The 24496-nt window shown below is 47.3% G+C and overlaps 1 protein-coding gene across 1 annotated transcript in view; it reads left to right on the top strand.

The window, feature by feature from the left end:
• Positions 1 to 23965, top strand: part of LOC138525055 (mitochondrial inner membrane m-AAA protease component AFG3L1-like) — a 587730-nt gene extending 563765 nt beyond the window's left edge. The window contains exon 17 of the mRNA XM_069635555.1: positions 19722 to 23965. Within this exon, the coding sequence (XP_069491656.1) occupies positions 19722 to 19937 (216 nt within the window). The 3' untranslated portion in view covers positions 19938 to 23965. The remainder of the gene's footprint in view (positions 1 to 19721) is intronic.
• The last annotated feature ends 531 nt before the right edge of the window (positions 23966 to 24496 follow it).

Raw genomic sequence — 24496 nt, 5'->3', positions numbered from 1 at the left:
AGATCGAAGTTGTCGTCTAAACAGTTTTTTTTTTCCATATGGGTAACAACATCAATGGTATGCATATGTAAATTATTATTCCCAACCTTACTCATAGCATTACCTGGAATCAAACCTAGAAGTGTTTCTTTAATAAAGGGAATAAAACGTCTCGTGTCAACCTATTCCTATTTTGTACCAATAAACATTCTGCCATTTTATTATGAATTCTAGTAGCAAATTTCGGTTTCCAAAAAGCTTTGCTATTTCCCCCCTCTTATTTCCACAGACATATTAAAGAGGGGAACTATATGTTCGATTTCCAGATACAAAGTATGAATCGGACATCAATGGTCCCTATTTTCCTTGCTGGCAATCTCTAGCCTTTCTGCTTCGTTAAAGAGATCTTTCGACACAAATATAATCCAAAGTCGAACCTGTACCAGATGCCACTCTATTGAAAATGGGTGAAATATCTCCCTTGATATTACAATTCGCTAACATATTCCAAATTCCCAGTTGTTCTTTCCATAACAATCCTCTATCTCGGGCCTCCCGTTCTCTTGAAAGAGAACATTCATAGTATTTATCTTCCAAACATTCACTATTTAAATCACCCAAAAGGATACAACTACTACCATTTTCATGCAGGTATAGTTCTCTAATCTCCTGAATTTTTACCCCAAAAATTCATTAGAGCACCAGTGCTTGGTTAAAATAAACATTTAGAATTAGACAGGCATATATATCAAGTTCACCCTTTACATTCATCTTGAGATTTACAGCCAATATGTCACTTTCCGTCGGTAGTTTCTCCATTATTAAATTACAATCATTATGCACGGCACAGAGAAACCCTGCAAACGGTCTTCCCATTAAACCTTTTCTTGCAGGTTACTAGGAGATGGTATAGCCTTCTAATATGGGATTTTCTAACATCCAAGTTTCCTGAAGTGCAATAAATTCACGTGCGCCCCATAGAGTGTAAAAATTAGACAAGTGTGAAAAAACCCTTGTGTTCCAGGAGGCTATTTTAAATTTTCTTCCCCTATAGACTGAATGGGCCATGACAGTTTTAGTATGTAAACTATTCAAGATATACGACCAATCCTATTCTGCTTTCCTTTTTTGATATAGCGAGTCTGTCACCAAACATGAGGTGTTCTCTCCCAGGCTTACTTTCACCACCAAAGCCTCCCGCAAACTCCCCTCCATCTCACTTCTTTCAATAGAGGCTACCCCATCGTGAGAGATGGACACATCATAACCCATTTGTTTGAGACACTGGGTTTCTGCCAAAATTAAATTTCTAATAAATTCTGATTTAAAAGCAAGTCTAACAATTTCCATTCTCTCAGGATGAGTGAATTTTACCCGAGTCAAATCTCCAGACTTAATTGGAGCACATTTTTGAATTTCTTGGATCAAAGCCAGTACATATTGCATATTGAGAGGAAGAAATTCATGGACTTTAAAGGTCCTTTCAACATATAAGTAATGAATATTCAATTTCATAGACTGTTTCCTATGGTACCCCTCATCTTTAAACAAAACAACATTTATTTCTGCCAATGGAACGCCTTTTGGAACAAATTTGGAAACTGACGGTATAACGCTTAAATCAGCATTTGAATCCACCAAGGTTTTTTGGGAATAAATTCACGAGCAAACGTAACTCTACTTAAATCGGGGGAGATAGGATCTGCATCAGAGTAGACCGATAAAGCACTCAAATCCAATAACACTTCCTGATTTCTTTTTTAAATGTTTTAGGAATTGGTTAATAGTCCCTTTAACCTCTGGCAAGGAATTTAATGTCGTCTTCACAGATTGTTTTCTTACGCTTCCTCTTAGTAATACCTATCTTTGGGGAATCCTCTCCTTTTTCTACCTCTTGGTCGGGAGACGGATCACCACCACAACTGTCCTTAACTCTGTGCCTGGGATCCTCCTGTACTAGCCTAGTGTCTACAGGCAACTGCCATTTAATTTGGCGCAAACATTTCCGTGAGCCCCTAGAGCCCTTCCTTGAAGGACTTTTCTGGTTCTTTGGTTTTTATATTTGTGATGGGTAACTTTATTTTGTACAAAATAACACCAAATGGCTACGAAATGAAGAGTCTCTTCGCCATTTGGTGCTATTTTGTACAAAATTGAGAGAAATCCGAAAATTGTATTTAAAGAGCAACATTGTGGACCTATGTGGCCTAGACTCTGATAAATGGTCGAGTTTAATATGACTGCCGAACACCTAGAATAAATTATGTAACAGTCAAATTTTTAGAACAAACTATCAAAACATTAGGCCAATATAGCAAAAACGATGTAAACTAATAGGCTATAATTGGTACAGTTAGAAAAATGTAACGCTTTTCCTTTTTCTTTTAATTCAATTTTAAAGCACAAACCAATTAATGTTTGACAGAATTCAGAGGCTTCTTTTATGTTAATGTATGTTTTATTCTGTTTTGTTTCTCTTTTTCTTTTTCTGTATGATCTTTGTAAATTTGTGAAAGGTTTGTAATAAACCATATACACTTAATAAAAAAAAATTAAAAAAAGATGGGTAACTTTATCAACCTCCAACCCATTATTTAACAATCAGGCATCGACTGATCAATCACCCTTTCATTTTCCAAACCCAGGCCACTGCTCACAGCATCGCCCACCCCTAGCTTCCAAACCTACTTGAGCATTATAGGTAACTTCGCCAGTGAGTGCAAAGTCTCCCTCTGCAACCTGGGCTGCCATAGAACTTACAATTGTAACTCTCGGCAAGCTCTTATCTACTTGGGATTCCCTAGAAACAACATTAGCAGTAGAATGTGGGAATTAATTATTTGATCTGTTTGTGGCCAGTATAAAACCTCCAAAGTACACATTTTAACCATTAGATTTTATAAGGATTATCTTATATCCAGGATCTCATATTAGACCAATTCATGGCCTATATCCATTGATGATAATAGACAAGAGAGGAAGGGAAAAGAAGACATCGACTACCTCCTCTACCGGAGACAGCGAAGCTTGGATATTCTGATGACATTTGGCCGGACCCACAGACTTGAATGTCTCCTCCATTACAAGAGGAGGCTGTGTGTGTTTATAGTCAATCAAAGCATCTGCTTTGGATTGAATCTTATTCTCTGGAGTTTCAGATAGATTACCAACTTATTTAGGAGTTCTGTACAGACGCACTGTTGGGGAGAATTCTCTCTTTAGGCTGAATTTCCTAACCTAGTGAGTCCACCAGCAGCTTTGCTGGATTTCTGGAGTTTATTTTTTTTCTCCTGCCAAGAGTGAGACTCTTTTTCTCCCACTCTTGGACATGATTTATGGTGTTCCTTTGACTGCTAATGTGTTTTATGGGCTATGGGGTCCTTTACGCCATAGGGTCTCATGTGTTTTTACTATGTCTGTTACACAGCACCGTCCGTGCCGTGACACAGGGGTGTCATAGTGACACCCCACCATAGACTCCATACCCTGGGACTGACTACTGTCTCCCAGGGCATGTAAAGTCATCATTGGCTTTACTAGTCCCAAATTATGAACAGAAACCAGTGCAAACCATCATATCGAGGAAGTACTGGTCGGGGCAATTCGATTGCCCTGGGGTCTTTTAGTCAAGGGGGCATGTCTCCGTCCCCCCGATCGAGTTTTGGCTGGTGGCAGTGGATACTACTTTTTATATTCAACCACGAATATATCCCTATGGGATTGTCCCATTGTTCGAGGCTACCAATTTTAATTATTTAATTCTCATAGCCTCGAACATACCGCCGGTTTATTTATTTAATATTAATTCGCCGGTTGCTATTTTTTGCCAGGACTCGATTCTAAAATGGCGTTTGTGTTCTCTTCTGTGACTCCAACCCAAGTCGAGCCCTTTGTTCCACTTTTGGCGGGCTTCTCCACAGAAGCCTCCAAAAGTGGTGCCACTCTGTCTGGGTACCACAGGGGGTGTGGAGGGGGGTTTAGGCACCCTGGACTGAGTTACCTTGGTAACTCAAGTCGCACTCTTGTGTGATTGGCCCAAGTGGTGAGCCGGTCGGCTCACCACTTAGCATGTTTGATTGACAGCTAGGCTGAGTGAATGGGGGTGTGCTGCATAAAAGCAGGGCTTTGGGGACTGGAACTTCAGAAGTCGCCACAGGACCTGAGAATCCGACGAGGGAGAAGCTGAGCCGTCCTACCACGACGACACCACCGGTGGAGCCCTGCGGAACCGACTCACCACTTCCCGACGACCGAGAAGATCTCCCGACTGGAGAGGCTTCTTCCCCTGACTGGCACAACCAGTTTACCTTCTTTTCCTCGCATCCCAGGACGTCTTGTGGTCGAATTGCCCGTGCCAAGCATCCCGGCAACCAGATAGCCACTTACCACTGGACCGCGAATAAAAGGACCGCTCCTTTTACGTCTGCGGCTGGTTTCTTCCCTGGAAGTGCAACGGACTCCTGTCTTCCTCCCCGACGAGAACCTCTCTTCCCCCGGACGAAGCACCGACTTGCATCCGCTGCCAGGAACAACTGCCCCCGCTGGAGTATTCTCACCACTTTAAGGTACCGTGTCCGCCAGGCCTCCCTTTCTAAAGATTGCTACAACGTAATAATAATCCCTTAACCTTCTGGACTGGGCTGGCCGCCTTGACCATCTAACTGGTCCCTTTCTTTGGTCCAACTCTTCCTGAACCTTTTCAAGACTTTTGTGCACTTCAACCGTGTGACCTTGGACACATTTCGTTCTGATCCTCTTAAAGTGGATCCGGCCTTCTGAACACTAACTTCACGGTTTTACTTTGCCTTCCTCTCTTGTTGTGTTCTTGTGAAAGTGTTGGGATCTGTTTCAAATTATACTCTGCTTTTCTCTCCCTTTTTAAAACAAATTATTAGAGTGCCATCTGCGTTAAGCGGTCACCGCTGTCTGAAAATAAGTGGGGCTTTACTTAAGACTTGTCTAATATTCTTTTAAGGGAGTGTATATCTTTTAGTGACCGTGTTTTTGAACTGCTTAACATTAGTGTCTATGTGTTTTACTAGATGTGGTTTTAAATAAATAATTATCTCTTTTACACCAAGCTCTGGTCAGTGTTTACTTGTTCTACTGTGTTCTTTTGACCTATTGTGAATACTCTGTATACTGCCTAACTCTTCTTGAGGGAAGTCTGACTGCTCAGCCACAGCTACCAAGTGAATCTGTGCGGTACAGACTGCTACCAAGTGGGTTTACTGCCAAACACCTGTAGTCTTAAATCTTTTGCAGTGGTCCCAGAGGGAACTGCACAGGTTTCTGCCTAACGCGCACCTCTTCCCTTTTATCCCCAGCTGGGGACTCAATCCTTTCAGGACCCAAGGAGAGTCGCACCTGCTTCGCTAACTCATGGGAAATTGTTGGACCCAACATTGAGACATCAGCTATTAAGACTGTGTGGGTAGTTTCCTATATCCTCCAATTCGAGGGGATTGGGTCCTCCGACGTATTCCACAGCTGTGCTGCTTCGGAAACTTTTTTCGGCTCCTGCGTCCTGCGTCGATGACGTCGATGCGCCGTCGTCGAGGGCCTCCTCCGACGTCATCCGATGTGATAAGTAGGACGCACGACGCCCGTAGCCTCAGTTCTGTTTTTTCCGCGAACGTGTTGCTTCGTGATTCTCGGTTCACGCCTCGACTCTTTGGAGTTCTGTTCTTCTCGGTTCTTCGAACCTGTTCGTTTTGTGCAAATCCTTCGTGTGAAGATGTCTTCTACTTCGTCTTCGACCCCGCGTCCGGGTTTCAAGAAGTGCGGGGAGTGTGGGTCCAAGATGTCGGTGACGGACTCGCACGACGCCTGCCTCTGGTGCCTCGGGGAGGCCCACGACATGACTATCGACTGCCAGTCGCTCACGTCCAAAGCCTTACGCGAACGTAAGAAGAAGTTGTCGGTAGGTCGGGTGTCCAAGCCCAGGAAGTCGAAGTCTGCGGGGCTTTCGACGGATGATTCGAGGGGTGACTCTCCGCGTCATCGTCGGAAGTCTCGTGGGTCTCCTTCTAGGAGTCGGTCTCGCCACTCCTCAGCCTCTTCGAGGCGTTCTCGGAAGCGCCGACACCGGTCGTCTTCCAGGTCCTCCTCGGAGGACTCTGCCTGGCACGTCGCTTACCCCACCAGCCGTGCGACGCCGGAGGAATGGGCTTCCTTCGGGAAGAAAATGCTGGCGATTCTTGAGTCGCAGGGTACTACGCCGTCCGCGCCCCCGAGTGGGGTCGGTCGTGTGAGGTCGAGAGACACCGCTCGCGTGAGTGGTCGGCACGAGTCACGGGAGAGGTCCTGTTCGGACAAGGAGACTCGTTCTCGCCGTACCCGTTCCAGGTCCCGGTCCTCGACGCGTTCGAGACCGTGTGCTCCTGTGAAGTCTTCGAGGAAGACATCGACGTCTGAGGCGTCGAGGGCGTCGACAGGCTTTCTCGAGGCTCCGGCTTCGAGGACGTCGTCGAGGCCGTCGACGCTCGGGTCGTCGAGGGACACGCTCGGGGCTCCGGCCTCGAGGGCTGTGTCGACGCTGCCGATGCTGGAGGCGCTGCGTCTGACGTCGACGCCGATTTCCTCGACGCCAATGCCGGTTCTCTCGACGCCGGCGCCGATTCGCTCGACGCCATCGACGCCTTTCGTGTCGGAGGTACCCCGTGGCACGGGAGTACCCCCCTAGGAAGGCTCTGGTTAAGAGCAAGCACTCTCGGGTGCCTTCTTTTCGCCACCTGGACTATATTTCAGAGGCGGATGAGGATTCTGATGGCCTGGTTCCTAGTCAGGTTCCAGATGAAATTGTCTCGGGCCATAGTCAGTTTGACGAATTGAGACAGTCACTGCATGATGCCAGTGGACTGGACACCTCTCCGGAGGTGGAGTTTGGTAGGCCTGAGCCTGGCTCTCATGCCGATTCCTCGTACCGGCGCCTTATGGCTAGGGTTTCTGAGTACTTGGGATGGTCTGCTCCCCCAGGGGAGTTTGTGCAGGATGATCTGACGGACATCCTTGATGTTGGTCCCCCAACTGACCCGGTACTGCCGTTCCATATGGCTTTACAGAGAAGGGTGGCGGCGGCTTGGACTGCTCCTGAGAGTCTCCCGGCGGTGGGCAGATCCTTGTCGCGAAAATACCGTCCAGCCAGTAGCGACCCCTGCTACTTGACCAGGCACCCCACTCCGGAGAGTTTGGTGGTGCAGGCGGCCACGGCCCCGGCAAAGCAGGCGTCGTACCCTACCATCCCTCCTGATAGGGACGACAAACGTTTTGATGGCTGGGCGAAGAAAGTGTTTTCTTCTGGTGGTATGGCGCTTCAGGCGGCCAACTCCATTTGTGCCTTGTCTCGTTTCACACACACTCTGTGGAACTGTGTTGCGTTGGCGGCTGAACATATTCCCGAAGGGGACGAACGGGATGGTTTCCTTGCTATGGTCCAGGATGGTAAGGATGCCATGTGTGAATCCGTTCAGTCGGGTTTGGATTTAGCTGAATGTGTCAGTAGGTCCATGGCGGCGAGCACCGTGATACGCAGGTTTGCGTGGTTGCAGAAGTTGGGATTTGCTCCTGATGTGCAGTCCCGGCTCCTCAACATGCCCTTTGACGGTGAACACCTTTTTGGCAGCAAGGCTGACGAGAGCCTTGAGAGGTTGCAGACCTCAAAAGCTGCAGCGAAGTCGTTGGCCGCTGCAGTTCGCCAACCTCCGCCTTTTCGTCTTAGGGGACAGCAGTGGAGGGGGTGGTTCCTTTCGCTATTACTCATCCTTCAGTAAAGCGAGAGGAGCTGGCAGTCAAAGAGGCCACCGCAGGGGTACCAGAGGTGGACAACAGGGTACCCGTGGTGCCAAGGCCGCTCGGGCAGTTGCCTCTTTGCCCTCAGGTAACGCCGCAGCCGCTCCCACTCAGTCGTGAGGCCATGTCCCATGGTTCGCCGGTTGGGGGAAGGCTGGCGCAGCATCTTGTAGAGTGGCACGCCATTACTTCAGATGTGTGGGTTCTGGAGATCATAACCCACGGCTACTGTCTTCCCTTTCGGCACAGGCCTCGCGACAATCCACCGGGGAACCTCTCTTTGCAGAGTCCGGATCCGCTCCTTGCGCAGGAAATTCAAGCCCTGCTGGAGAAAGGCGCCATAGAACTGGTGCCTGTAGCGGAGAGGAACAAGGCATGGTATTCCCCTTATTTTTTGATTTCGAAGAAAGACGGGGGACTGAGACCCATTATGGACTTGCGCGGTTTGAACAAACTCCTCAGGAAGGACAAGTTCAAGATGGTTACGCTCTCTCAAGTCCTCCAGGCCCTTCAGCTTCAGGACTGGTTGGTGTCACTCGACCTCAAGGATGCTTACTTCCATGTGCCGATCCATCCCAAGCACAAGAAGTACCTGAGGTTCGCGGTTGGCGACTCGCACTTTCAGTTTCGGGTCCTGCCGTTCGGATTGACCTCCGCCCCGAGGGTTTTCACCAAGCTCATGGTGGTGGTAGCAGCGCATCTCAGGCAAGGGGGGATTCACGTCTACCCCTACCTGGACGATTGGTTGATCAGGGGGAGCTCTCCCGAGCAAGTCCTGGATCATCTGTCCGTCACCTGCCGCTCCCTTCACAGGCTGGGCTTCTCCCTCAATTTAAAGAAGTCCCATTTGACGCCAACACAGCGGCTCCAGTACATCGGAGCAGTGCTCGACACTTCCCTGGGGCAGTGTTTTCCTCCCCAGGTGAGGGCTCTTCACGTTCAGCAGATGGTGCACAAGTTTCAGCATGCCCAGACGCTCCCTGCGTTCGAGTTCTTGAGGTTGCTCGGCCTCATGGCATCCTGCATTCTTCTGGTGCCAGAGGCTCGCCTGCGGATGAGATCTTTGCAGTGGGCACTCAAGACGCAATGGTCGCAGTCCTCCGGCAGGATGTCGGACTCGGTTCAGGTGCCGCCCTCGGTCGCCCGGGATCTTCTGTGGTGGGCCGTCGAAGGCAACTTGATGAGGGGGGCTCCATTTTGGCTTCCCTGGCCGGAGGTGACGATCGTGACGGATGCATCCTTCACGGGATGGGGAGCTCATGCCAATGGGCTGACAGTCAGCGGTCGTTGGTCTCCGTCGGAGTCCAGACTCCATATCAATCTTTTGGAGCTGAGGGCCATCAGGCTAGCCCTGAAGGCTTTTCTGCCGACTGTGCGAGGAAAGAGTGTCCTGATCCTGACGGACAATACAGTGGCCATGCACTACCTCAACAAAAAAGGGGGGGCAGGGTCACTTCCTCTGTGCAGGGAGGCGATGCAGCTCGAGTTCTGGGCCATACAGCAGGAAGTTTCGATCTCGGCAGTTCATCTGGCCGGAGACGAGAACGTGACGGCGGACGCTCTGAGCAGGCAGAGCGCAATCTCTCACGAGTGGGAGGTGGCTCAGGAGATTCGCCTGGAGATCTTCGCCCTTTGGGGGACCCCTCAAGTGGATCTCTTCGCCTCCAGTGTCAACCGGAAGTGCGAAAGGTTTTGCTCACGGGAATTTCCTCCAAAAGGAGCCTTAGGAGACGCGTTCGTGGTGGAGTGGTCATTCCCGCTGCTGTACGCGTTTCCTCCAGTCCCCGTCATCCCGCAAGTGTTGCGGAGGTTACGGAAGTTCGGTTCCCGGATGATCCTCATTGCCCCGGCGTGGGCTCGGAGGACGTGGTACCCGGACCTTCTCGACTTATCCATCTGCCCTCCACGTCGTCTTCCCTACCGAGACGATCTGCTCTCACGGGAAGGGGGTCTGGTTCTCCATCCAGAGGTCAGATCCCTCAACCTTCACGCTTGGCTTCTGAAAGGTTGAGGTATAAGGATTGGGACCTCCCTGAGGACGTGATGGAGGTGTTGCTTTCGGCCCGAAGGCCAGCAACAAAGTCTCTGTACCGTTGCCGTTGGCGTAAGTTCTGCGACTGGTGCAGAGTTCGGAATGTGGATCCTTTTGCATGTGACATCCCCATGGTTCTGTCCTTTTTACTTTCTTTGGCCCACAGGGGCTTGCAAGTGGGTACCGTTAAAGGTTATCTGGCGGCGCTGTCCATATTTAAGCGCTCGTCTGAAGAGTGTTCTTACTTTAAAATCCCTTTGATTTCACAGTTTCTGAAAGGGCTCACTAATGTGTTCCCTCCGTCACCTTTCCTGGTGCCCGGTTGGGATTTAAATCTTTTTCTTAAGTTTCTTATGGGTGCTCCGTTTGAGCCTTTACATTCTTGCCCTTTGAGGCTGTTAACTCTGAAAACTGTGTTTTTAGTTGCGGTTACTTCCGCTTGCAGAGTGAGTGAGTTACAGGCACTTTCAGTTAAGCCTCCCTTCACTGTTTTTCACAAGGACAGGGTTGTCCTTAGAGTTCGTCCTTTTTTTCTTCCGAAGGTAGTGACGGAATTTCATTTGGCCCAGAAGGTTGTTCTTCCGGCATTCTATCCTCCTCCGCATCCTAGTAAGGAAGAGGAGAGGCTCCATAGGCTTGATCCTAGGAGAGCTTTAAGCTTTTATGTTTCACGCATGTCCCGGGTCAGAGTGGACGATCAACTCTTTATTGGTTACGCTGGAAAGCGTTTGGGGCAAGCTGTGACGAAACAGACTTTGTCTCGCTGGATTATTTTGGCCATCTCGGAGTGTTACCGCTTGGCGGGTAAGGACCCACCGGCTTGCGGGCCCATTCTACCAGGGGTATGGCTGCGTCTACTGCCCTGCAGAGGGGTGTTCCTATTCGCAACATCTGTGATGCAGCCACCTGGGCTTCAGTACATACATTTGTACGTCACTATTCCCTCGATTCCATCCGAGCACAGGATCTGGCCTTTGGCAAGGCGGTCCTTTGCTCTGCTATTTGATTGGCTATTCTAAATCTTGATTCTAAATTCTTTCCCTCCTCCTTGCTCTGGTACTGCTTTGGGAGTCTGTCATAGATATGGAATACGTCGGAGGACCCAATCCCCTCGAAGAACAAGTTACTTTCTTACCTGGTAACGTTCTTTCGATGGGATGGTCCGACGACGTATTCCATATCGCTCCCGCCCTGCCTTCCCCGCTGCAGAATTTCTTTTGCGATTGCAGCTTACGTTCCGCAAGGCTTTGTGTCTGACTGGCAGTTGACTAGTGTCACACGTTCTGGGGGAAAAAACTACAACTGAGGCTACGGGCGTCGTGCGTCCTACTTATCACATCGGATGACGTAGGAGGAGGCCCTCGACGACGGCGCATCGACGTCATCGACGCAGGACGCAGACGCCGAAAAAAGTTTCCGAAGCAGCACAGCTGCGGTGATTACATGTCATAGATATGGAATACGTCGTCGGACCATCCCATCGAAAGAACGTTACCAGGTAAGAAAGTAACTTGTTCATCTAAGTGTTCCAGTGAGCACGACATTCCAGAAAGGTTAGAAACCACAGTATCCTTTTGATCAATGCATGGAGTCAGAGGACTAGTTGTTTGTCTCTTTTTAGGGGAAGATTGCAAAATTATTTCAACGTCTTCTTTTTCCTGCCACAACTTCTGCAAGCGTTAAATTAGAATGATTATCCCATGTTTTTACTGTCAAAATAGTTTTGTCCAAGTTTAACTCCTCCTCATTACTTTTTTTGAGCAGGCTTTTTCTCATCAAGAATGGCGGGGGAAAAATGTGTCTTTGGCAGGGCATGCCAGATGACAAAATATATGCCATAATATATCAAAGTATTTTTCTCTGTAGAAAATACAAATGTCACAGCTGGGTACATAAATAAAATAGGAGCAAGGAACACACATAGACTCACCCACAAATGGGTAGCCAAAAAGTCTCTCCGCTCCTCTGCCGTCCACTGAACACCTAACATATTGCCCGCATTCCGCACCAGGCTTGTGTGTAGGGAACACTCCTCCTCCAGCAAGTCGGGGAACAGACTTGCCCTGCCTTGAGAGCATTAAACAGAAAACAAATGCCAAAGCATCCAGTGTTAACACAGCAAAAAAGCGATCCTTAGATAAGGCATCTGCAAGGCCGGTTTTTAGTAGCCCAGGAGTCCTCCAGCACTCTACACACAGACCCACAGTATGACGGACAGTCAGATGAATCACAGTGCACTATGTAGGTCTCCCAGTGCAGTTCGTTTTCCCAACTGCAAAGATGACGTTAGTCAGCACTTCAACAAAGTAGCCAGGCCTCCGTGTCATTTTCACTTCGCTGTATGCGAGCAGGGATCAACGGTTTCCAGTCCGCTTCAATGACGTTCCTGCAATGTTAACAAACTTGAGTGTGCGGTCTGGCTCTGGCAGGGGAGCAGCAGTCCCAGAGGATGTTCACTAATCGCTCTGTATGTAGTGAAGTCTGTACGACTGTGATTTCACTTGTTTCGAATGAAGCAGCTCTTATAAAGTTTGTGTAAATGCAACAGATTGCCTTTCAGCCATCCTGCGGGGTCTGCAAGGGGAACTGCAGGTAAACTGCCCCTTACACTGTCGCTCCGCTGACGATTTGGGTTGGAAGGAAATTTAAACCCAGCGTCTGCATCGGCAGCACTGCTCCGCCTCCAATAACCTGGGCATTTGTCCATAGTTATACCAACATTATTGCTCCTTCCATTCGCTACCCCTACCTGCCTCCCTCTTTTGTTGGTATAAAAGGCTGCAGATTATTTATCATTTCTGAAACCGTTGGGCCTTGCGACATTTAACTTTCTCCTTGATTTTTGCACCGCCGAATGACTTTCGACTCCCCTCTACTTTTGCCTTTGTATACTCTCAGACCAGATGATCTCTGCATCTCCCAAAAGGGGGGGCCAACTCCTGCAGGGTGCCCATCATTTCCCTCATTAGTACCCTCTGCCCAGGCTTGTCAGATCATTTCCACCCAGATGAATAAGTATGTCAGGCCTGCAATGTCTACTCAACAATTTATCCATGTGCCCTTGCAGCTGGCCCAACTCATCCCGGGCACCCCATGCCACCAGATCCGATACTCGCCAGCCGTCAACCTCCCCCTTTCTGTCATCCATTTGTCCTTGGCCCTTGTCACGAAAGAATGACCTACCACCCAAACGGACTGCTTCCTCCTTTGAGCTGCTGTTTTTTTGAGCGGTAGACGTCCATCCCCCTATTTTCATAATTTCTGAATGAATGGGTTCCAAACACCCCTTCTGTTACTCCCATGTCTTTCAATGCCAGGCCCATCAAGCTCTTGAACTGTTAACTGCTCAGGGCCGTCCCATCCCTGTGCAAAAATAGGGGTGAGCCTGCCCCATTGGGCTGTTTTACTTGCAGGTATACGGCTAGAGCAGCTATGGGACACAATGGGCTCTCCTTAATGCAGTAGAGTGTGATTGGTGTCCCCACCCTTTTTGATCCGTCTTAGACTTACTTGGGTGTATGTGAACATGATCCCCTGTCAACGTAACATCTTTGAGCCTCAAAAACTTTGAACCCCGGGCCGCTTTATTTTCTGGAACCAACAAAAAGCCAAGGTGAATGCTGCTGTGAACAGTACCTTCAAATGGATTGTATCCTCCCACGTATTCCTCACCTTGTGATAATTTGTTATCTCCAGCTTCGCTGCTTTGGAAAAGAAAATTCTCGGCAGAGGGCGCTGTGCTCGAGGTTGTGGCATTGATTGTCCCTCGATATACTCTGTCGACGTCACCGATGGTATAAATAGCTCGAGCCGCGCCCGTTGCTTCAGTTCCGTTTTTCCGATCGCTTCGCTATCGAGAACGGCGCGCTTCTATTTTCTGTGAAGAAAATGTCGTCATCTTCGACACCTTCGACACCCAGGACTGGGTTCAAGAAGTGTGCAGATTGTGGATCTAAGATGTCGATCACCGATCCCCACCGGATTTGTCTCTGGTGTCTCGGTTCCAGTCACTGAACCGACGACTGCGGGTCCTGCCAATCTATGACCGAAAAAGCTCTCCGTGAGAGGAGAGGTAAACTGTCGGTGGGGAGGGAGGCCTCAAAAAAAGTTTTGTCAAAAAGACACAAGAAAGCGACTGATCTAAGGAATCGGATTGCCATAGGCACTCAAAGAGATCTCGATCTAGGAGTAGATCGAGACACTCTTCGTCATCATCGAAAAAAATGAAGAGATGGATCTCCCTCATCATCTTCAGAGTCGACCGAAGAAATTCGTTGTCCGACTAAATCGGATTCTCCCAGTAAGTGGGAAGAATTCTGCAAAAAGATGATGGAGGTTTTCGAGAATGCGGCCCGACCCCCTCGAAAGACCCTCGAAAAAGCCATACCCCTAAAGTCGCCCCATTGGACGACAAAGGGAAGTCCAAGGCTACCGTGGCAAAGACCGGTACGTCGATGAATCCAAAAAACCTTGAGTCGACGTAAAACCGTCGAGCACTTCTCCAGTGCCATACAAGAAACACAAGTCGTCGAAGACTTCGACAACTTCGTCGACGCCCTCGACGTCGATAATTTCGACTCCAAAGCCAAAAACATCCTTGACGCCATTATCGAAGTCATCTTCGAAGACCCCTTCGACAACTTCGAAGGATTTGCCAATTCCTTCGAAGCAGATGGAAGAGGAAGAAAGGAGATTCACTCCTTTGCCCAGGTCAGACTTTTTCAAATCTATGTCAGCAATCTATGAAGAGTCTGCTTCAGAAGAAGACAAGATTACTCCTTTGAGAGTTACTTATGGTACAAGACAAGTTCCTGAGGAACTTTTTGACCAGGAATCTAGAATGAGAGACCTGAGTGATACTCTACATTCTGCCAGTGGAGTTGACAAATCCCCAGAATTAGAGTTCACCAAACCTGATCCTGCAGAGCATGCAGATGCTGGGTACAGGGGTCTTATGACCAGGGTAGTTGAATATATGGGTTGGGGTAATACTTCACCCATTTTTGAACAAGATGACATGACGGATATAATCGTCAAGGGACCTCAGAAAGATCCTGTTCTCCCTTTCCACAGAGCCCTCCAAAGGACTGTGGAGAAAAACTGGGAGAAGCCAGAAACTATTTCTGCTGCAGATAGCACTTTTCCAAGAAAATATAGACCGGCTGGAACGGATCCTGAATATTTAAATAAACATCCGACTCCAGAGAATTTATTCATTCAGGCAGCATCTACTTCAAAACAAACTGCTTATCCAACTATCCCTCCAGATAGAGAGGATAAAAAAATTGGTGCCTGGGCACGTAAAGTTTTCACGTCAGGCAGTATGGCACTTAGGTCGGCAAATGTCATCTGTACCCTGGCCACGTTTACCCATACCCTTTGGGCCTGTATTTCGGCGGCGGCTGATCATATTCCGGAAGGCGAGGAAAGGGAAGGCTTCCTGAATATAGTCAAAGACGGGAAGAAGGCAATGGGGGAATGTCTCCAGTCTGGACTGGATACTGCTGATTTTATCAGCAGATCCATGGCTGCATGCGTCGTGCTACGCAGATTTGCGTGGTTGAGGAAGTCGGGGTTTGCACCAGACGTGCAAGCCAGACTTCTCAACATGCCCTTTGATGGCTCGAGGCTCTTTGGCAGAAAGGCTGATGAAAGTCTAGAAAAACTTCAGACCTCGAAAGCGACAGCTAAATCACTTAGCGCCTCTTTGCGCCAGCCTCTAAAACCCTATTCCGGCTCATCTTCTTGGAGGGGTCGTTCTTTTCAATACTACTCCTCTTTTGGTAGAGGAGGAGGACGGGCTTCTCAAAGGGGCAAAAGAAACTTCCCTCATGGAGCATGAGGAAGAGGTGCAAAATCGGCCTCAGGAGCGGCATCTGTACCCTCAGCCACTCCTGCAGCCGCCTCCAAATCCCTCTGACACCTTGTTACACAAAACACCAGTGGGAGGCAGGATCTCTCAACATCTGAAGGATTGGCGGGGCTTTACCTCAGATGCTTGGGCACTGGAAACAGTAGCCCAAGGTTACCGTCTCCCCTTTCTAAAAAGGCCTCAATCATCCACCGGGAGCCAATTCTGCCAAAATTCCGGATCCGCTCCTGTTGCAGGAAATTTTAACCCTGCTAGAGAAAGGTGCCATAGAAATGGTACCTGTAGCGGAGAGGAACAGGGGTTGGTACTCCCCATATTTTCTCATCCCAAAAAAAGGATCCAACTCCAAGATTGGTTGGTATCATTGGACCTTCAGGATGCTTACTTTCATGTGCCAATCCATCCAAAGCACAGAAAGTACCTGAGGTTCGCGATTGGCAATTCTCATTCTCAGTTTCGAGTTCCGCCATTCGGGTTGACCTCCGCCCCGAGGGTTTTCACCAAACTGTTGGCGGTTGTGGCAGCAAGTCTCAGGAGATGAGGTATTCACATATATCCCTACCTGGACGACTGGTTGATCAGAACAAGTTTTCCAGAACTAGCTCAGGAACATCTTTCGATCACCTGCCACTTCCTACACAAATTGGGCTTCTCCTTCAATTTCAAGAAGTCCCACATGATACCATCCCAGAAACTCCAGTTTATCGGAGCAGTCTTGGACACTTCATCGGGAAAAGCCTCGCCTCCCGAAGTGAGAGCGCTCCACATCCAGCAGATGGTAACGAAGTTTCGGAATGCCCAACGTCTACCGGCCTTCGATTTTCTCAGGTTGCTCTGTCTTATGGCATCCTGCATTTTCCTAGTACCAGAGGCCAGGTTGAGAATGAGATCCCTTCAATGGGCACTCAGAACTCAGTGGTCCCAGTTCTCAGGGAATATGTTGGATCTTCTGCAAGTCCCGAGCGCAGTTGCTCAGGATCTTCTATGGTGGGCTTGCAACGACAACATTCTCAAGAGAGAGTCTTTTTGGCAACCATGGCCGGAGATAACGGTAGTGACGGACGCCTCACTCACGGGGTGGGGAGCACACACCAACAATCTGACAATCAGCGGTCGTTGGTCTCCATCGGAGTCCAAACTACACATCAACCTGTTGGAGCTGAGGGCAATCAGACTAGCTGTGAAGGCCTTTCTGCCCTCTGTACAGGGAAATAATGTCCTGATAATGACGTACAACACGGTGGCCATGTAGTACCTCAACAAAAGAGGAGGAGTAGGGTCACTGCCACTCTGCAGAGAAGCAATGCAGCTCTGGTTCTGGGCAATACGAGAAGGAATCTCTCTATCGGCAATTCACCTAGCCGGAGAGAAGAAGACAGTGGCAGACGCTCTGTGCAGGCAGAGCATGGTCTCTCACGAGTGGGAGCTGGCTCAGGAAGTCCTTCTGGAGATCTTCGCCCTTTGGGGAACCCCTCAAGTGGATCTGTTTGCCACCGCGATCAACCGGAAGTGCGATCAGTACTGCTCAAGGGAATTTCCTCAAAGAGGAGCTCTGGGAGACGCATTCGTAGTGGAGTGGAAGTTTCCACTGCTGTACGCGTTTCCCCCAGTCCCTGTGATTCCTCAAGTAATCAGGAGATTGAGAAAGTTCAGAAAAACCATGATCCTAATTGCCCCGGATTGGGCCAGGAGGACGTGGTATCCGGACCTTCTAGACATGTCCATCTGCCCTCCAAAACGTCTTCCGCAAAGAGAGTATCTTCTCTCGCAAGAGGAAGGTCGGGTTCTCCATCCAGAGGTCAAGACACTCAACCTTCACGCATGGTTTCTGAGAGGTTGAGATACAAGGATTGGGATCTTCCGGGTGACATAATGGAAATCTTGCTTTCGGCCAGAAGACCAGCAACAAAGTCTTTATACCGATGTCGCTGGAATAGTTTAGTAACTGGTGCAAAGACAAGGATGTGGACCCTTTTCTGTGAGACACCCCAATGGTGCTCTCTTTTCTACTACATCTAGCTAATCTGGGGCTCCAGATAGGAACAATCAAAGGATACCTTGCTGCGCTGTCCATTTTCAAGCGCTCCTCGGAAGAGGTTTCATATTGCAAAATACCGTTAATAATTCAATTCTTAAAGGGGCTTACTAATGTATAGCCTCCAGTACCTTTTCATGTACCAACTTGGGACTTAAATTTAGTATTAAAATTCTTGACTTGCATACCTTTTGAACCTCTGCACTCATGTCCATTGAGGCTTTTGACTCTAAAAACTGTCCTTCTTGTGGCCCTATCATCAGCCCGCAGGGTTAGCGAACTTCAGGCTCTTTCATGCAAACCACCATATACTATTTTTTATAAAGATAAGGTAGTCCTTAAAGTTAAACCTTCGTTCTTGCCAAAAGTAGTCTCGGACTTCCATTTGTCACAAGAAATAGTACTACCAACCTTTTATCCTCCTCCTCATCTGGGCAAAGAAGAGGAGAGATTACACAGATTAGATCCCAAGAGGGCTCTTAGTTTTTACATCTCAAGGATGGCTAAATTGAGACAAGCTGACCAACTGTTTGTGGGTTATACTGGTCATACATTAGGCTTATCTGTAACAAAACAGACCATTTCCTGCTGGATCATATTAGCCATAGTTGAATGCTACAGATTAGCGGGAAAAGAACCACCAAATGGGCTTCGTGCCCATTCTACGAGGGGAATGGCTACTTCTGCGGCTCTAAAGAGGGAAGTCCCAGCAGCAGATATTTGTGCAGCTGCAACCTGGAAAACAATGGATACTTTTGTTAAACATTATTGTTTGGATACTGCCTCCTCTAACGAGGGTTTATTGCAAAGGCAGTTCTGCATTCTGTCCACGAAAACTGAAATTGGTACTCCCGCCTCCAAAAAATCGATACTGCTATGGGAGCCTATCACAAGATGAGGAATACGTGGGAGGACACAATCCATTCGAAGAACAAGTTACTTACCAACTGTAACGTTCTTTCGACTGGATGTTCCTCCCACGTATTCCTCATCGACCCTCCCATCCTACCCCACAGTACAGTTTACGTTTCTTACACTTTCCTCTCACGAAGAATGTATCGGTCATGGGACATGCCTGGGTGTTCCTCCTATATAGATATATTTCATCGAAAAAACAGAACTGAAGCAACGGGCGCGGCTCGAGCTATTTATACCATCGGTGACGTCGACAGAGTACGGAGTACGTCGAGGGACAATCGACGCCATGATCTCGAGCACAGCGCCCTCTGCCTAGGAAAAAAAAATAAAAAATGTTTCCGAAGCAGCGAAGCTGGAGATAACAAATGATCACAAGATGAGGAATACGTGGGAGGAACATCCAGTCGAAAGAACAATACAGATGGTAAGTAACTTGTTCTTCTTAAAGATTGCCATATGCAGACTCAATCTTCCTCTCCCTCTCCCCCTTCCGTATTTTCTTTTTGTGGATCTCTTCCATTAAGTTGGTAAAGAGTTAGCAAGGACAACGATAGTAATTAAATATTATCTTCATTGTTTTTAAAGTACTCTTTTCTGCCACATGTCCTACCCTTATGTACCCACAAGCATATGCCACACTCGCGTCTGGAACTATTTTCTATGATGAATCTCAGCTGACAGACCTTACCCACTTTAGGAACAGGGCAGCCTATTGCTTCAGAATATGAATCGGGAATGATTGACTCAACTGGAAATACTGACTGAAGGTAATATTTAATGTGTTTATTTACTGGTGATAGGCGTTCCCGGTAGGTGTCACCATACTGGTTCACTAGGGTGCTATGAAATAGTTTTATAACCAAGGGCACATACAGTCTGTGCTCGTATATATTGCAGATTTCTATTGCTTCATGTCTCTGGCAAGAACAAGGCATCTCGGGCTCATCAGATCAGTATAAATCGGGCTTTACATTTCAATCTAAAATATATTGCTCTGAGTTTTGTTGTTGGCGTTTCCTTGCTAGATTTCCATGTGGCATTGTTGGCTCTAGTGAGAGGAATAACAAGTACAAACTTTGTTTTTTACAATCCAGGTCGGCAAGCGGCTCTTGGAGAAAGAAGTCTTGGATAAAGCTGACATGGTTGAACTTTTGGGCCCCAGACCTTTTTCAGAGAAATCTTCATATGAGGAATTTGTAGAGGGGACCGGAAGCCTTGAAGAGGACACCTCACTTCCCGAAGGCTTGAAGGACTGGAATCAAGAAAGAGAGGACAACACTGAAAAAAAGGCTGTGGAAAGTACACCATGACTCCATTAGCCGCTAGAAGTGCTTTGAGGGACAGTGGAGATCCAGATATCAGCTTACAGTGTATGCCATTCGAATCTCCTGGGCCGATTCTATTCTACAGTGCTCAGCACCTTGCCTACTCCTTCAGTTTACATCTGGCAAGCAAGGTGGAAGCATGGTGTGTGATAATGGCTCCTTCTAGGGCATAAACCGTGCTTTACCTGTGTATGGAGGAGTGGCGCATATATCTGTTGACTAAAAGACAATGTCTTTTCAGCATTATAACGTTTTAAGGAGGTATTCGGGAACATGATATGCTTTATAAATGTGTTTGATAATGTGTATTCATACCTTTCACTGACTGACATCACCTGCGCCTTGGTTAAAACTATTGTCTTCAAGACTGGAGCTCTGTTCTTTGTTTGATGGGATGAGGCCAAAAAACGCCTACTGAAAAGAGTGGCACTCCATATATTCTTTTCTTTTTTTCAGGCTGCCAGCCACAGAAGGATAAAGGAAGTTTTGCAGTGGAAGTTGTGTGTCACTGACCAAAATGTAATGGCCACATAATGTGCCATACTGCAATAGCAATGCAGTACCTATTCTGCGTGATGAGTGGGCTATGAACTGCAGTTTTTCCACGTGTTACAAGCTCAAATGATAAAATGGTCTAAGAGAATTCAGCTTATTTCCCGGCAAGTACTGCCTTGAACCCTGTACCTTCACTCCAGTGTTGCTAGTTCATCTTGTTTGGCTGGCTATTGATTCAGTTCTGGAAATATTTTTCACTGAGGCATAAATACATTTCTCTGGCATGGGTTCTATCATAGACCGGTGTGTAAATTCCCATTGTTTTATAATTCAAGATGAATCTTGCTGAAATGGCTTACTTCCTTTTTGTTGCAAGAGGTTTATGAAAAGGAGAGCAACCTCGGCTGCTATTTCTTTTATATGCTCTCACAACATTTTAAGGAAATATGCCCATTATTCAAGGTCTACCCTTTTTCACTGTCTATTATAGTTGTGCTCACATTTTCTTCTACTCGTTTAGTGCTCTTTGTTGATGTTTCAATTTGCTGACTCCATGCAGAAATAAGATTTCTTACTTGCACTATTCTTTTTCCGTATTGATCAACAAGACCATACCTACCATTTCAAATTGTGGCTATACCATCCAGTGCACTGTGCACCATTATAGGCCTTTCAACATCATACATTTTTCGATAAAATGGCCACCGCTATTGCCTAAGGACTGACATAGATAAGCGTTCAATCCACTTACCCGCAGTGCAGTGGATATATCATAAGTGTGTACATCTACCTAAGATGCTAAAGCTAGTAAACTGGTGGGAAGTAACTTTTTTCCCTCAGGTTGGCACATTTTTCGTTTATAATTTTTTATTTGTCATTTTCATTATACAGCAGGTTACTGAATCGAAACTTGGTCCAAGTCCGTTATTTTGAGTGCATAATTACAATCATTCAGATAAGAGCACTTGGCTCCAATCCCATTAGCCCCACCTCACCATATTCCTCTGCTCCACTCCTTCATCCTACACCCCGTCCCCATGGTCAGCCCCCACCCACTCCTAATGAATAATCCGGCCCGTCTCGCCTGAGTTTCTAATCTGGGTCGCCCAATGCTCTACAGTGGACGTATGTCCGATCAAGCTTTGAGCTTATCCCAAGCCTCATGCCACACTGTATAACGTGCCCCTTCATCCCCCAGTGTGTCCCTCCGTGAAGCAACATCCATTCCAGCCTGCACCCACTCCACTCACCCATCCTGGGTCACGCACTTGTTTTCCAGGTAACAAAGACCACCCCTTTTGGCCAGAGAATAAGACCCGGCGAATACCACTCTGAAAATAGCCCTGCCTCTCCTACCCTTCCATGTGGGCCACAGCCCCGGTATAGAGTGCTGCACCATAACTTTGAACTGAGCATCAACCATGTCCTCTTCACAAACTCCTTCCCAGAATCCTTTTACATGTGCAGAAATGTCCCTGTCGCACCCCGCGACCAATCCAGCATGATGGATCCACGTTAAGCACCATTTTAGTCATCCTTACTAACGTGACATGTGCCCGCCTCGCAATCTTGTACTGTATCCATTGAAGGTGCGCATTGCTAGAAACCTGCTTAGCATGCATGAGAACCCTGTTCCATTCACCATCCAGAAATTGCTCCTGTACATCCCTCTCACCCCTTAAGCCCACTGCCTTAATATCCAGTTCCGCTCTATCCGCTGCATACAGCTCAGAAACATTCCTACTGCCCTCTGCACCATCACATTCACCCCACGTGTACGTGGCCTGTCCGGGAAACCCTCCAACGATTTTGTCACTCCTGCCATTAGGGTCGCAAATTCCAAGAAATTAAGCCGCACAGTGGGTTATCTGCCTTAAATTCCACAAAAGTGACGGCTTTGGATGTCCCCCAATCAGGCCCCCTTGGCCCAACTGCCCAACAGTGCTCCTTCCCCTGCCGCTGAAGTGCTCATCCCAGCCTGCTGCAAGTCTGGGGAATTTCCACAATAAAAGGAAATCTTTGTCCTTGAACCTTGGTGGCCTTCCACCACGTCTGTATAATGTTGCTAACCGGTGCCAAAGGCTGGCCAAACTCCCTCTCCCGCCCCACTAGTAACTCGATACCCTTTAGAGGAGCTGACTCGGCCATGATCCAATCCGCAGGTCGGTCTACGTGTGGATGGACAAACCCGTCCACCATGTGCTGCAACACCGAAGCCCGCTATTTTGACCTGAAGTCTGTTTCCCCTATATAACCCCCCCCATTACTCGCCGGTAATTGCAGGGTAGTGAGTGCTATCATTGGGGTGCCCCCTTTCCACAATAATCTGCACATAGTCCTATGAAGGACCTGGAAGCAGGCTGGCGGTATAACCATAGGCATCACCTGGAACACGTATAGCAGTCTCTGAAGTTTGATCATCTTCATGAGCACAGCTCGCCCCAACAGTGAAATTGGAAATCGTGCCCAGAAGTCTGCTAGTTTATCGAAGACGGCTACTGCCTTGGCCATATTCTGCCGGTACACCCAGTCCCATTCAGCACTCATTATACACAGATACTGAAATACCACCCTCGGGGACCTCTATCCTGTACTGCACCAGCTCCCTGCCCACCTCCGACTACCATATAAATGGCAGAGTTGGAATTTTTAATGACCTTCTCTGAGTTTCCCAAACTCGTCTACCGTTGCCATGACCTGGCTCAGGTTAACCACTGGGTCCTTCACATATAGAAACACATCATCAGTGTATAGAGAAATTAAATGTCTTTCCCCTCCCATCTGCAGGCCTTGGTTTCATGCCTTTTCAGAACCAACCTTGCATTCGAGGTGTCTTCTTAATTACATTTGCGTCTTGGTCTTAATTTCAGACAAATAATGAGTTACCTTTTAGAGAAATATTTTGGGCATTCCAGAAGGACTTTCACTGAACCATGTCTAGTTCAGAGTAGTTCATTGTACATTAAGAACATGGAATGCCCCAAGACGGAATAGTTGAATCATTTGTAACCTAATTATGGAAGATAGTTCCTTATTGTGAAAGTACCTTAGAGAATGAGTGTTTTAAAAAAGAAAAAAAAAAGTAGTGTCTATCTATTCAATCCATGGAGGTCTTGGTATAAGAACTAGAAGTCCACCTCTGCTACATAAATCTGCAAAGTGAGAAATGAAATTGGCTCGTTTTTCAGTCATTCAGTCGAGGAGCTGTGCAGAAGACCGCTTCTTGTGCACCCAGTCACTTTTCACTGTTACTGCTCCCATGCCAGTGTATATTGAATAATTGATGTTGCACATAATTTCAGCATCCTCCGATTCCTGATTCTTGACAGCAGTTATCACAAGGTGAAACTAGCTAGTGCTGTGATGTCTGCAGAGAAGGTCCATGCAATGTTACCAAATGCTGCACTGATGGAACACTTTTATATGCAAAGTAAAAGTATTTTTATAATTAAAAAGATCATGTATATTTATTTTTTAATGTACATGACATATTTGAGTAAAAGTCATTTCTACTGTTACCGTGATTTAACTAACTTGATTTACTTCAAAGTAATTGTTTTTCCAGTTAAGAAAAATGTATGTGCATAATGCCGATTAAGAAGAAAATTGTTGAGCAAATATGACTGTCATTTTATGTAGGTGACTGAACGCAGTAAGTAAAATCACTACGTTGTAAAAACCTTACCCAATAGTGGAAAAGGGCGGTATTGTAACATATAGCATTGCACCTTTTGCTGGTTTTGCTTGAAGTCATACTGACCAAGTCTGGTGGTACGCTATGTGTAGTGTTTCTATTGCAATAGAGTACGCTAAAAAAGTCAGGACAGCTATGCTAGAGCTATAGATGATTTCAAAGCGTACTCATCGCAATTGAGACTCTACATTTCACAGCATAACTCATGTTAATGTTATCTTTTGAATTCGCTGTAGGCACAAACCTGATCTGAAAACGATGGCAGCCACCAGCGGCTGCTGATGCAGATCCACACCAGTTCCCACCTTTACCTAGGTTCCTATTTTCATATGCCAGGGATATAGCTCTGGGCTTC

The sequence above is a fragment of the Ambystoma mexicanum genome, chromosome 1q (assembly GCF_040938575.1).
Source record: "Ambystoma mexicanum isolate Mex_15411 chromosome 1q, UKY_AmexF1_1, whole genome shotgun sequence".
Classification (NCBI taxonomy): domain Eukaryota; kingdom Metazoa; phylum Chordata; class Amphibia; order Caudata; family Ambystomatidae; genus Ambystoma; species Ambystoma mexicanum.
This window is presented reverse-complemented; position numbering and strand designations above follow the sequence as displayed.